At 35.0% G+C, this 13605-nt stretch overlaps 1 protein-coding gene across 2 annotated transcripts; it reads right to left on the bottom strand.

Moving 5' to 3' along the window:
• Positions 1 to 6170: 6170 nt before the first annotated feature.
• LOC140864360 (uncharacterized) lies at positions 6171 to 10010 on the bottom strand. Of its 2 annotated transcripts, none has more exons than XM_073268498.1 (7): positions 9918 to 10010; positions 9695 to 9750; positions 9442 to 9570; positions 9196 to 9351; positions 8464 to 8558; positions 7756 to 7875; positions 6171 to 6490 (listed from the first exon to the last, which is right to left on the bottom strand). In XM_073268498.1, exons 2-7 carry the CDS (start codon positions 9737 to 9739, stop codon positions 6370 to 6372), a joined length of 666 nt encoding a protein of 221 aa, XP_073124599.1. In that variant the 5' UTR covers positions 9740 to 9750; positions 9918 to 10010; the 3' UTR covers positions 6171 to 6369. The 2 variants fall into 2 exon arrangements, with proteins under 2 accessions (XP_073124599.1, XP_073124600.1); XM_073268499.1 differs by lacking the exon at positions 6171 to 6490 and adding an exon at positions 6497 to 7186.
• Positions 10011 to 13605: the final 3595 nt, after the last annotated feature.

Here is a 13605-nt window from a genome sequence, read left to right as displayed (position 1 = left end):
AACCACCTCTATCTCTGATAATGATCTACTAGCTGGTTATGAGGCCGTGACAACACTCGCTAGGAAACCTCGGCAACCCCGTTTCAACAACTTCCTCGCCTGAATAAGAGATATCACCTGAGGAATATCACTGCTCTGAGATGCATGAAAAGTAAATGGGTCGCCTCCCGGCGGTTTCACTGACACCGTCCTCCGAAGAAAATCAATCGAAGCTCCATTGACTGTCAACCACTCCATACCCAAAATCAAATCAAATCAAACCCGCTCAACGGCAAAACCACTATATCTGCGCGAATAGAGTTCCCCTGCAGCTCCAACTCCAGCTCTCGAATGACACTAGAAGTAGAAATAATCTGTCCTGATGGCATAGTGACATCATAACCACTGTCGGCAATATCAGGTGTGATGCCTATCCGTCTGATAAACTCTAGGGAGATAAACGAATGCGTAGCCCCTGAATCTAGCAACGCAAACGTGGAGTTGCCTCCAACTAGAATTCTCCCTGCACGCAGAAGAATCCCAACAACTTCATACTACTACTAAACTTTTCCCCCAAATATAAGTCACTAATAACCCTTAATTCTAATCACAAGTAAAACATGCTTCCTATTCTAACATGCAGATAGGAAATCCCAAATAACAAATTATTCCACAAAGAAATATCGAAATTCTTAATCAAAGGAAGAAATCATAAAATACTAGGGGTAAGATATACCGGTGATCAAGGAGGTATCTGGGTCTGCCTCCTCAGCATGCATCACGAACACTCTCCCTGTAGTGTTCTTCTTCCTCGGGCAATTGGCCATCTGGTGCTCTGGCTCCTTACAATGAAAACAGACGCCCGCTCCTAGAAGACATGGTCCTGGATGCATCTTCTGGCACTTCGGGCAAGTAGGATATCCTCCAGCATTAGGGGCCCCGCCCCTAGGCTGCTGTCTCTGCTGCTGTGGCTTCTGCTGGTTCGGGCCCTTAGACGGCCCAGTATACTGCTTCTTCGCAGGAGGCTGCGAAGATGGTCGCTGATATCTAGACTGACACTGCCTCTTACCCTGCTGCTCCCTGTGGATCTCTCTCCTACCATCCTCCGAACGCAAGGCTCTACTGACTGCAGTCTCATAAGTGAGGACGTCCTCCATACGAACGTCATGCTTGATCTCTGCCCTGAGCCCCTCAATGAACTGTCTCATCTTCTCAGGTGCACTGTCAGCAATCAGCGGCACCAGGTGACAGCCCCTCTCGAACTGTCGGATGTACTCCACAACTGTCTTGTCTCCCTATCGGAGACTCATGAAATCTCGAATCATGCTACTGCGCACGTCTTCAGTGAAATACTTGGAGAAAAACATCTTCCGGAAGTCTGTCCATCGCAAAGTAGTCTGATTCACTCCCCGTGATGCACTCTCCCACCATAAGTCTGCATCACCCTTCAGCATGTACACTGCGCACCTCACCTTGTCCGCATCAGTCAAACCCATGTAAGCAAAGATGCTCTCCAAAGAACGGATCCACCCCTCAGCAATGAGTGGATCTGTGGCACCTGCGAACTCCTTAGGTCCCTTCTTCTGGAACCTCTCCGCCACGTCCTCATCGTGGGACAGTCTCGGACGTGCTTCCTGCTGCTCCAACAGAGCAGTAATCCCGGCCATCATGTTTGCATTGGCCTGCTCCAATGTTGATAGAGGGTTTTGCGGAGGTGGGGATCCTCCACGCCTGTTCACTGGTCTCGGAGGCATTCTGCACCACCACATATTTTTTACGTAAATCGACATGCATAACTAAGTACTTAAAAATTTTCTGATAACATAAATGCTTAAGTCTTAAACATGATACTACTAAATCATACTAAAATCAATTAAAACTTACAGATCGGTAGCGTGGATTTCTGAGCTCGCATAGCAGTGATGACCCCTCCAAGAACGCGGCTCTGATACCAATTGAAACGACCCAAACATTCTAAAATAATATATGCGAATTTTTTTTTTAAATAATACTAAGTAAAATAGATGTACATACATATTTGCACAAAATAAACAGATTTAAAAATAACATAAATAAAATGCAACATTTTTATTAAAATAACTGAGTCAAACTTAAATAAAATACTGTCAAACAATCCACTTAAAATTTTGCATGCAATAAAATTATTTAATAAAAATAGTACTAAAATTCACCACTGGAAAGACAATAAAGAAATAAATAAGAAACAGAGTTTTAAAATTCTTAAAATATCCATAAAGACTCAGCTGACGGTCATGGGGGATCACTGCATGTCCGCTCATACGTCCTCACCACCGGTAGGAACTACATCTTCCTCTACGTACTCACCTGCACCATATAAGTGTAGTGAGCCTAGAGACCCAACATGCTAACATAACAAGGGTTTAAAATAATTTAAATCACTGGAATACTAATACATAACATATACATGAATGAGCATGCTTAAAAATCATGAATTATAACTTAAAATCTTGCTTAAACTTGAACTTAAATATAACCATATATTACATACATAAACATTGTTGAGCATAACATTTTTCTAACATCGCATGGTCATATCCGTAGTGTAACCTTAAACTTAAAAGTTTGACTAATCAGTCTCTTAAAACCAACGTATGCGGCGATGACGAATCACCTCTTACTGGTAGTAAACTATCCTTAAATTGACAGTAAACTGCCCTTAACATGTGGGGACTTGTCCCCCTTAAATTGTCACACTACTTCAACTTCCAACATAAAATTATTTTCTAGCTCAACCTTAAACATTAAATCATGCCATAAAATTATTTCATGAATGCATGTAGTTAAATAAAATGTGTGTCCTTCATATATATTTAATTTAATTTTTATACTAACATATAAATACTAAAATAACATTCATGCATAAAATAATTAAATATATATTTAGGACACATGCAATTTTTCATGGTTTGTGCTGGACTGCTGGCCCTAACACTCAAGCCTATTTTCTTAAATTCTGGCCCATTAACACTGAGACTGGCCCTTTAACAAAATTAAGCCCAAAAATACATTTCTAAGCCCAATTAATTTATTCAAGCCCATTAACACACACTTGGCCCAATAACAACTTAATCTGGCCCAATGGGCCCAAAAGCCCAAAGACTGGCCCAATAACTTCCATGGGCCCCCAAGCCCATAAAAATTATTATGCTAACTTAATTAAATTTATTTAAGCCCAATAATAATTAAATTTAACCCAAAAGAGTTTAAATGGAGCCAAATTAAATTTTGGGATTTAATTAGGCCCATTAAACACTTAAACTTAAATAATATCTTAAAAATAAAATACCCGAGCCCGACTAACTTAACCCGGACCCGGACCAACCCGACTTGACCCACTACTTTCCAGACCCGACCCAGGCCCTTGACCCGACCCGGATCAGCTGCCAAAGCTCAACCCGATCACCCTCTTCCCTGCACTGCTGCGGCCACGAGCAGCTGCAAAGAACACCGGCGGCCGCCCTGCTCCGGCCACCCACCGGCCGGAGAACCACCCCTAGGACCTAGACCACATCTAGACGTTTCCATCAAGCCAAGAACCAGCCCAAACCGTTCATTCTACAGCTCACACGAAGATCTGCAAACCAACATGTCTCCAGATCACGCGCAGCTTGGAGCAGTGGTGGCGTTTGCTTTCGTTCTCGATGCTCCGACTACCAATGACCCTGAACCTGCCTGGAAAACTTAGCCAACATCTAGGGGAATCTAATTCCACTGGTCTCACCCTAAACCATGGCCTGAGAAAGGAGAACACACCTCTCTTCCTCGGAACCCTAAACCTGCGCGAACACCACAGATTTTGTGCAGCCATGCCCAGCCTCTTCCTAGCCATCTCCAGCCCTTAGCCCTGGTTTAGGCCGACCCTAGGGACCCTCACACACCCATGAAGACCCCTGCCAGCAGCCATGAACAACCCTTGCCAATAAAAAAACGTGAGATGATGCCAACCAATGAAAAAAACGTGAGGTGCTCAACAAACTCAAGCCATTTTTTTGAAAAGTTCTTAAGGATCTTGATGCATACACAACACGCACATATAACACTGATATGGTGAAATAAAGGTGAAAGAAAACATGTCTTTCACCGTAGAATTATTAGGGCAAAGTGCGTAGAACGTTTCCGGGACGACGGGGCGACGAACAACCTTTATTGATGCTTCAAAAATATCGTCTATGGTGCCTTAGGCTTGCTGGCCGATTGGAAAAGTGATGGAGGCGGCTATGGGTGATTAGGGTGAGAAGGAGATGGAATGAACGTGTGTTAGGGGATTTGGGCGATGGTTTGGGTAGTGTAGGATAATAATATTGAAAAAATAGATAATCTAGGAGATAATAGCATAATTAAAAAGGTTCCTAAGTTGGTAAAATATTGATAAATTAAATAAAATATCCCAAATCCCGAAATATTAATTTAGGGGATTTTTAAAGGTAATTAAAAGTCAATATTTTGGCTAAATTTTGATAAAAATGGACTCCTAAAATTATATAAAATTAAATACTGGAAATTTTGAGGAAATAAAACTCAAAATAATATTTTTGGGCTCCTAAAAGACTCATAAAATAATTTTGGTAAAAAGTTTTCATCTCGTCCGTCCACGGTCCCGTCTACGCGATAAAATAATTAAATTTCTATAAATCATGAGAAATCACTAATTATGGGTTAAATGCTTAAAAATAACTTAAAACATGCACAAATAATTTCACATAATTGTTTAACCCATAATCTAAAATTCTAAATAAATAAAATCCCTAATTATTCATGCGAATTTACGTACTAAAAATATTGGGTGTTACAACTGATCATAGTCCAAAGATTTGAGAAACTAAACTTGCAAATCTTAGTCATACACATCATCGTTCGAAAAAGTATGATAAGAACTTAGAATCTTATCGATGTGAAATCTAGGAGTTTCATTTTGGACAAAGATAAGTCTTAACTTGGATTGGGTGTATTACAAGACGTTGTAGCAACCAAAGTCTTCTAGTGTATCTTTCCCTTGAGGAAGAAGAGGTGACGTACAAGTTTATACTCCGAGCATCCATAAACAACTTTGTGCATCTTTTATTTTACTGCATTACTTCATATTTCCATTACTATCACCTAATTTAGCGAGAGCCTTTTTCGCACTATCATTTAGTAGCTCTTATTTATCTAGGAAGCCGAGGATAACTGATTAAGTAGACTAACATTTATTTAATCAATCATATGAAAAACAAATATTTTTAAGAGTGTGTATTCACTCCCTCTACACACGTACACGATCCCCAACAATTTACGTCTAGGGAATACTTTAATTTATTGTTTTTCTTGTCTAAATCATTTGTTATATGTCAATATACCCTAATTCATTGTATATATATCTTTAATTACTATATAATTTGTGTACATTAAACATGAATGATTATTATATTTTGTAATTTGCATTACTTGGACTTATAGCAACACACTAAGATGTGATAGAATATTACTGAATACTGATATAAAAAAATTAATTTCAATTTATTTATAATGATACATGTTATTAAAAAAAATTTAGAATAAACAAATTTATTTCAACTCTTCCAAAGTAAGGCTATGCTAAAAAGCTAACATAAACCAATCTTTTACAGAGTAAGATTCTTTTATTAAAAAAAAAACTGATATTTTGTTGTTAAGAAAACGTATATTATATGTATATGATGTACATTATTATAAAAACCTTGTTATAATATTTTTCCTTTTAACTTGTTGCATTTCAACACGATCGATGTTTTAATTTTTATGCATTATTTTGTTATATTTCATTTTTCTCCAAATAAAACTTATTACATAAAAGATAAATATTACTACGTAGGTAATTTTCTTATTATAACTAAAACTTGATTACTAAGAAATTTGAGATGAAAAAATAAATAATAGTTGAATTTCTTATTATAACTAACACTTGATTACTAAAAAATTTCAGATGAAAAAAATAACTAATACAACTATACACGCTTGATTAAACTACGATTATATTTAAACTTTTCTGTCACTGCTATAATCGATATCAAAATATCCCACGAATGAAAAGAAATAACATATTATAATTAAAAATTTATTTAAACTAAAGAAATTTTAAATATGAAATTTGTTTATTATTATTGTTGTAATTATTTTTGTTATAGTCGGGCTACTGTAAAGTGAAAATAACCATTAAACAACAAACCGTCTATAAATAAAATGTAAATTTCACAAGTTTGCAGTTTGAACTTGGTACAATAAGAGCATTTATTTCTATAAATATAGCGTGCTCATAACTATTCACTCCAACTCTTTTCAGCAACCAACATCCTTGAAATCCACAATAATTTTGAGTCATAATTTGTTAGTTCATCCTCCGCGCTGTAGAACCAGTTGTACGATCGTATCTACACCACCATGACGAACGGCGGAGTCATACTTCTCATCTTCCGAATCATCTTTGGATAAAACATCGGGTATGTTTCGAATCCTTGCGCATTGTACCACCCCAAAAAAAAGCCAATAAGAGAAGACAACACAAGCATGCAAACACGAGCAAAAAATGTAAACATATTTCACTTAGAAAGAGATGTTAAACTAAAATAAAGAGCTTATTTATTCATCATGTATTTCAATCAATGGTTTAAAAAAGGGCAATATGAATAAAATGTGTACGAGCAACGGTTTCCAAATAAAAACTTAAGCAATTCAAATTCAAATTCAAATTCAAATTCAAAAGATTTAAAAAAAAAACACACACGCACGCACGCACACACCGAAGCAATGAAACTCATTAGTTGGAACATCAACCAAAAATCCACATCCCTCTGAATATTTTTCACACAGTTAGCCAAAAAGTCCTCGATAAAAAAATCAGCTCAAGTCCAAGAAATACTCATCTATCACACATCTAAAGTAAAATTTCATCCAAGTGTTTGACCATGCTTCTTTGATTTAAAATAAATAACCGAATGGATTTCATAAAAAATGGAGAAGACAACTGAATGCTTCCCCAGATATCACGTACGTGTGTGCTTAAGAAACACATGAATGTGTACGTGTGTTCTATCTAATTACAAAGTTATCATGTGCGCACATCTTCACGCTTCAAACACGTGTTAACCCCACATAGCATGAAGTGTGCTGAAGAAAATCAATCCAATACACGAACACACGTAGTAGTTCACTGAAAGAAAGAAAGTAGTAAGAACCCAGAGAAATAAAAGAAAACAAATTGGTGGCGTCAGGGTGAAGCCACATTATGAACTACTCAAGTACGAACAATTGTGCATATACTTGAGCATCAAATATTTTCTTTCAATCCCGAACTAAAAAAAGTATTATTCTTCATCATGCTATTATTACTTCAATCAACAGTTTAAAAATGGCATATATGAATAAAACACGCAGAAGTACAGTTTTCCATCAAAAAACTTAAACAATTCAACTTCAACTCTTTAAAAGGAAAAAAACACGAATGAATCATTAGTTCCAATAGCAACCAAAAAGTGAAACCCTCCAAATATTTTTCACACATTTAACCAAGACAAGTGAAAATTACCGTTAAACAACACGTCATCTGTAAATAAAATGCGAATTTCATGACAAGCTTTGAAATTTGAACTTAGTACCGTAAGACATTTATTTCTATAAATTTAACATAACGTGTGCATAACTATTCACTCCCAACTCTTATCAGCTACCAACACCCTTGAAAACCACATAAATTTTGATTCATAATTTGTTAGTACAAACCTTCCCGCTGCAGAACCAGCCACATCTACACCACCGTCACGAACACCTGGGTCATACTTCTCATCTTCCGAATCATCCTCGGATTCATCCTCAGAGCAAACATCGGGCATCTCTTGAACCCTTGTGCATTGGACCACCCATAAAAAAAAGGCAATAAGAGAAGACAACACATGCATTTAACACGACCAAATTAAACACGACCAAAAAATGTAAACCTTTCATTTCAAAAAGAAATGTTAAAGTAAAATAAAGAGCCCATTTATGAGATATTGAAACATTCATCCAATGTCTGAGCTCCCACACTACCGAGGAACTTCAACCAATTAAAATAACTAGACCGGGCAATCATGATCCCCACCACTGAAATTCACAAACACAACACAACTTTTAAGATTATGAGTTGCACTTAAATCGCATACCTCAACAATGACTAGAACATGACTTTCCAACTAAGAAAATCTTCAAGCTAGAATGTATAAATACTCAACTAACGCCAAAATCACATATGCATACAGCGGATGACTTTCCAACAGTAGCAATCTAAAATTTGGAACATATAAATGCTAAACTAATGGCAAACTGCAAACATCACAGAGCAAAGTAATGAATGAACAGAGCATACGGTTTCCAAGTAAGAATATTCTAAAGCTAGAATATATAACAACTCGACTAATGACAAAAGAATAAAATAGTTGCACATCAAGGTACCATTTCCGAAGGCGGTCATTTGCCTCAGTTCTTATATGTTTACGGCTTTCATCATCTACGTGGCCAGCTGGAATCGAAATATCATCATCGCCATCCTAAAAATATATAACAAAATTAACTTCCAAACTTCATATCCAACAAAAAGATAAAAAAAAGTTTAGCCTATGAGGATACATCTATATTCCTCTTTTTCCTATTCGAGCCTACTCCAAATTATGGCTTTTGATATTAGTTTCAAGCTTGGTCGAAGGCTCCACTTATGCTTTGGGTTAAGTCTAACTCTAGCATCGCACATCAATCCGCAGCTAAGAGAATCTTCACATATTTAATCAAAAGTACCATGCCGCAAGAATACCACTACATTTGATTACAACATTTAGAACTTGTTGACCAGCAGGACGCATATCTCTGCTTTGTCATCAACGTGCATCCTCCCCATTTCATCTCTTATAGTTATTGACTAGAACATGTGATTTACAAATTCATAGAGCAATCGTTAGATTAGCACAAATAATGAACCCCTGTTCTGAAGGGCTAAAAAGAAATTGTTAAATCCAAATTCCATAATGAACAGACCGGGGATTTTATTTCGTTTTAACTTTGTTCGAATCTCGTGGCACTGAAGAATGAAATTTCAAGATTGTAAACCAGGAGATTTCTTTTGGCATCGCCATCAACACAAGACCATACCATTGAGCATTCAAATGACCCCGGAACAAATATAAATGGTACCTTGATCTCACATAGCATTACATCACCCCGCCAAACAACACCTCGAAAAAGACGCCGCTCAGCATTTTCATCCCTCTGCGCCCAAAATGTCAAGCAGAAAAGCGAAATACCGAAATGGTTAACCTTGACAACATTCTCGAGACGGAAATTGCTTCGCTGTAACCAACCCAAAAATACACAAACAAAATCATTACGCTTATTAAGCAAACAAGGCTATTATTAACAATATCAAATCATTTGTCTAACTTTTTTTTTATTGTAGAAGTTTAAGGCTGTTTCCGCCTTTTTCCTGATGTAAGCTAAATGGCCGGAATGAAAAAATGTACACCCTCCACCGCATACATATTTTTTTGGATCCTTATAATCATCACATAGCTGTAAACAAAATTAAACAAAGTTTAGTTTTCGACCTTCATGCCTAAACATGGTGTGTGTACTTATATAAAAAGATAAATTCTTCTTCCCCCAATTCTGCGCTTCAGCTAAGATCGAAACATACCTCGCGTAGCTCTGCCTTTGAGTATGGCGACCCTGAATCTCCCATTGGATGAAGCCCTGCAAAATTAGGAACCCATTCATTTGAACCCACTCCCTTTGATTCCTCACGCACACAATATCCAATTTTTTGTTAGGTCTCATACAACGATATGGATCAAAAAACAAATTACACATATCAGAAACTCAATTTGTGTCAAGAAGAAGAAGAAAAACAAAAAATTTACCGGGTTTCAAGAAGAGAAATACGATCACGATTGCGCCAATACGTCGCAAGGTCGGGTTTCATAGAAGATATGGGCCAAGACAGTAGTTAATTTATTATGATTTGTTTTCTTTTTCATTTATTTATTCATCTTTATTATTTATGGCAAAAAATTTTAAGAGATGATCTCGGTAATTTCTTCGAAACAAGTCTCTCGTACGATATATCTATTAAGAAGTATTATATTTTATATCAAAAATATTATTTATTATTAGGGAAAATTAGCATTTTGATCCTGTATGTTGGTTTGTTTTTTGTTTTGGTCCTGTATATTGTCATGTTTTGGAAAAGATACAATAAATTGGATATTTTTTTGGTTTTGGTCCTGTATGTTGTCATGCTTTGGAAAATGTACAATAACTTAGATATTTTTTTTGTTTTGATACTGTATGTTGTCATGTTTTGGAAAATGTACAATAACTTGGATATTTTTTTTGTTTTGGTTCTGTATGCTGTCATGACTCGAGAGAGATATCATGTTTTGCTTAGTTAACATAATATTTTGCCTACATGATACATATTGATTATTATGTGGCTTAAATTGGATTCCACGTAAGCAGAATTAACCAAAAAACAAAAAAAAAACCTAAAAAATATATAAAAAATACGTGAATCATTTATCTCAAAAAAAACATTTATACAAGCAAAAATCTAATTGAAGCGACCGAGTCCAAATCGTATTCTACCCCTCTTAAATAATAAAATCCAATAAATTTTGGTTAGGTTTTTGTTTTGATAAAATTACGTTTGAGGTAAATGAGAGAAAGTGTATCCATATGCAAGCCATGTGATAGAAAATTTAGTCATTTAAATCCCTTTTATTGAGATAAAGGGGCTGACCCTTTAATTATATTTTTGTTTTGTGAAATTTTGTTTGAGGTAAATGATTCACGTATTATTTTTTATATTTTAATTTTTTTATAGTTAATTTTGCTCATATTGAATCCAAATTATATCACATGAAAATTAATAGGTGTCAAGTTGGCGAAATCTTATGTCAACTAACCAAAACCTGACAGTTCTCGAGAGTTATGGTAATATAGGATGAAATCCAAAAAAATATCCAAGTTATTGTACTTTTTCCAAAACATGACAACATACAGGACCAAAACAAAAATAATATCCAAGTTATTGTACCTTTTCCAAAGCATTACAACATACATGACTAAAATCAAAAAAATATCCAAGTTATTGTATCTTTTCGAAAACGTGACAACATACATGACCAAAACAAAAAACAGGCCAACTTACAGGACCAAATTGCTAATTTTCCCCTTATTATTATATATATGGATAGGGTTCACCAGTCTCACGAATGAGACCATCTCACAGGAGTGTTACTCTTTATTTATGTATAAAAAATAATTCTTTATTATTTATTTATTAGTGTTTAGCGATCTTAATTATATTTTTAACTTACAAAATATGATTTTATAGAGGACTATTATCAGACGGTATCACGGATTCTTATCTATAAGACGTTTCAATATTGCTCATATTTACAATTAAAACTAATATTTTTGAATTAAAAGTAATGTTCTTTTATGGTTGATCCAAATAAAATTGCGATAAATAAATTTAATTAATAATAAATTTGCAAGACGAAAGATCAAGGAGAGTAAATTTTGTAGATTCGATTTCACTTACTATCCACCAAGATTATTCCCTATTTATTTTTTAATTATAAATCATTCTAGTTTATTAGTCAAAAATCCATATTATTTTTCACTCTTTTCCCAAGTGATAGCAAAAATTCACATCTAATATTAAACTCAATATTCCTATCAATGTTTAAAAATTAAATCCAGTAATTAGCAAAATAATTTTTTTAATGACTTCAATGAATTTATTGATAAGTGTATTTTATACACTTAAATTAATTATGATTTTTATTGTTTTGTTGGTTTCGAGCAGATTTATGCTCGAGTTTTGTTGTTTTTGTGTTTGTATGAAATTATTGAATTATTGTGGGAAGAAGAAGAAAATGAGAATTGAGAAGAGAAAAAAATCAAAATGAGAGAAGAAGCTGTAAAGAAAAGAAAAAAAAGAAAAGAAAGACTATTGGGATTTTCTATTGGGCCTTTAGGGAATATTTAGTGCTAAAGAAGCGCTAAATAAGAAGAAAGAAAAGCGCAATTGCGCTTGTTATGTGAAGATGAATTTGAGAAATCGAGACATATGCGCGCCCGCGCCTACCAACTGAGCGCCCGCCCCGTTGCCAAAAATCAGAGTTCTAATTATTCCGACAAGTATTTTCTTGGGCTTTCTTAGTGGGCTTTTGTGCGCGATATAAAAAATATTTTCTAATCAGAAAGAGGGGGCCCGACACACACGCATAACGGCCGCAATACTTCAGAGAAAAAGAATTTTTGAGATTTGATCATGATTTCTGAAGAAGAATTTGTGCTTTATCGTGAAGAACAAATACGGAGATCGAGAGTCCGAACACGTCATCGCATTGAAGGATTTGTTTTCTTTATATTTTAGTTATTAAATTTTGATTTGATGTTTGGATTTTTGAATATGATTTTTTTTATTCAAAATTTTATTATGAACTAAATTTTTAGAGTCTAGAGGTCGGAGGGAACCTGGTGTAGACGCAATTATGAATTTTTGATTTTATTAGATTGAATTCTTCTAGATTAATTGTTTTTTTCTATATTTGAATGTCTTTTCAATTACCTGATCAATAATTGAATTGTAATATTTATTTGAAATCTGGCACTCGGGAGAGGAGATTTTGAATAGGACCAATAGAAATAACACTGTTAATTATTTATATAGCTCGGGAGAGTGTATAATTTTAACAGAGCTTTTAAAAAGAACATTGTTTTGCATAGATAACTGCAAGTAGATTCTTAATAGGGATATTAGAATTGAATTATAGTTGATAAATATTATTTGTTGCTCGGGAGAGGAGAATAATACACTTAAGTGTTCTTGGCTATTAATTGATAAGAATTCATAAAAATAAATTAATTAGGATTCATTGTTGTTGAAACCAGGTAAAATCTAAACCTCTAGATCATTTTTCTGTGATTGGTATCTATTTGAAAGTTGTGTGTGTGCTATCAAAATTCATTGATTATTTTATTTTTCTGCAAAAATTCTGAGATTTTGATTTTCTAGATAAATTTTAGACTATTTTAATTACAAGTTCTGAATATTTCATTTTACTCCTCGTGGGATCGAAACTTTCTTTATCACTATATTAAAACTTGACACTCATGAGCTTGCGAGCATTTTACACAACAAGCTTTTGGTGACGTTGCCAGGGAGTAAATTCTGATTTTATTTTATTCTTGTTACCAATTAGTCTAGATTTTAATTTAGAGTTCTTTTATTTTATTTTTAGTTACTAATTGAATTTTAATTCTTCTTGTGTGCAGTGAATGCGAAGATCTCAAAGCACTGATTCACTACTGTTTGATCAAGAGATCGAACACACTGCGAGAGCTTTGAGAAGACTAAGAAGAGAAGAATTAAGGAACATGACTGAAGAGAATGTGAATCAAGATCCCCCGATGCCAATCAGAGATCGCTTCCGGCCGACGATCCAGGCTCACTATTCTGGAATCGCTCGAGGGACTATGAATGCTAATAATTTTGAGCTGAAGCCAGCCTTGATCAACATGATTCAGCAAAACCAG

Source organism: Henckelia pumila, chromosome 4 (assembly GCF_033568475.1).
Source record: "Henckelia pumila isolate YLH828 chromosome 4, ASM3356847v2, whole genome shotgun sequence".
NCBI classification, from domain to species: Eukaryota; Viridiplantae; Streptophyta; class Magnoliopsida; order Lamiales; family Gesneriaceae; genus Henckelia; species Henckelia pumila.
The sequence above is the reverse complement of the archived record's forward strand: the minus strand, read 5'-3'. Positions and strand labels throughout refer to the sequence as shown.

What these genes read in the sequence shown, in the direction of transcription:
- LOC140864360 (XM_073268498.1), bottom strand. Translation starts at nt 9,739, where the DNA reads ATGGGAGATTCAGGGTCGCCATACTCAAAGGCAGAGCTACGCGAG. An exon ending in TAATGCTATGTGAGATCAAG is followed by an intron (nt 8,559 to 9,195) that starts GTACCATTTATA and finishes ATATATTTTTAG; the next exon opens with GATGGCGATGATGATATTTC. An exon ending in AATGACCGCCTTCGGAAATG is followed by an intron (nt 7,876 to 8,463) that starts GTACCTTGATGT and finishes CCAATGCACAAG; the next exon opens with GGTTCAAGAGATGCCCGATG.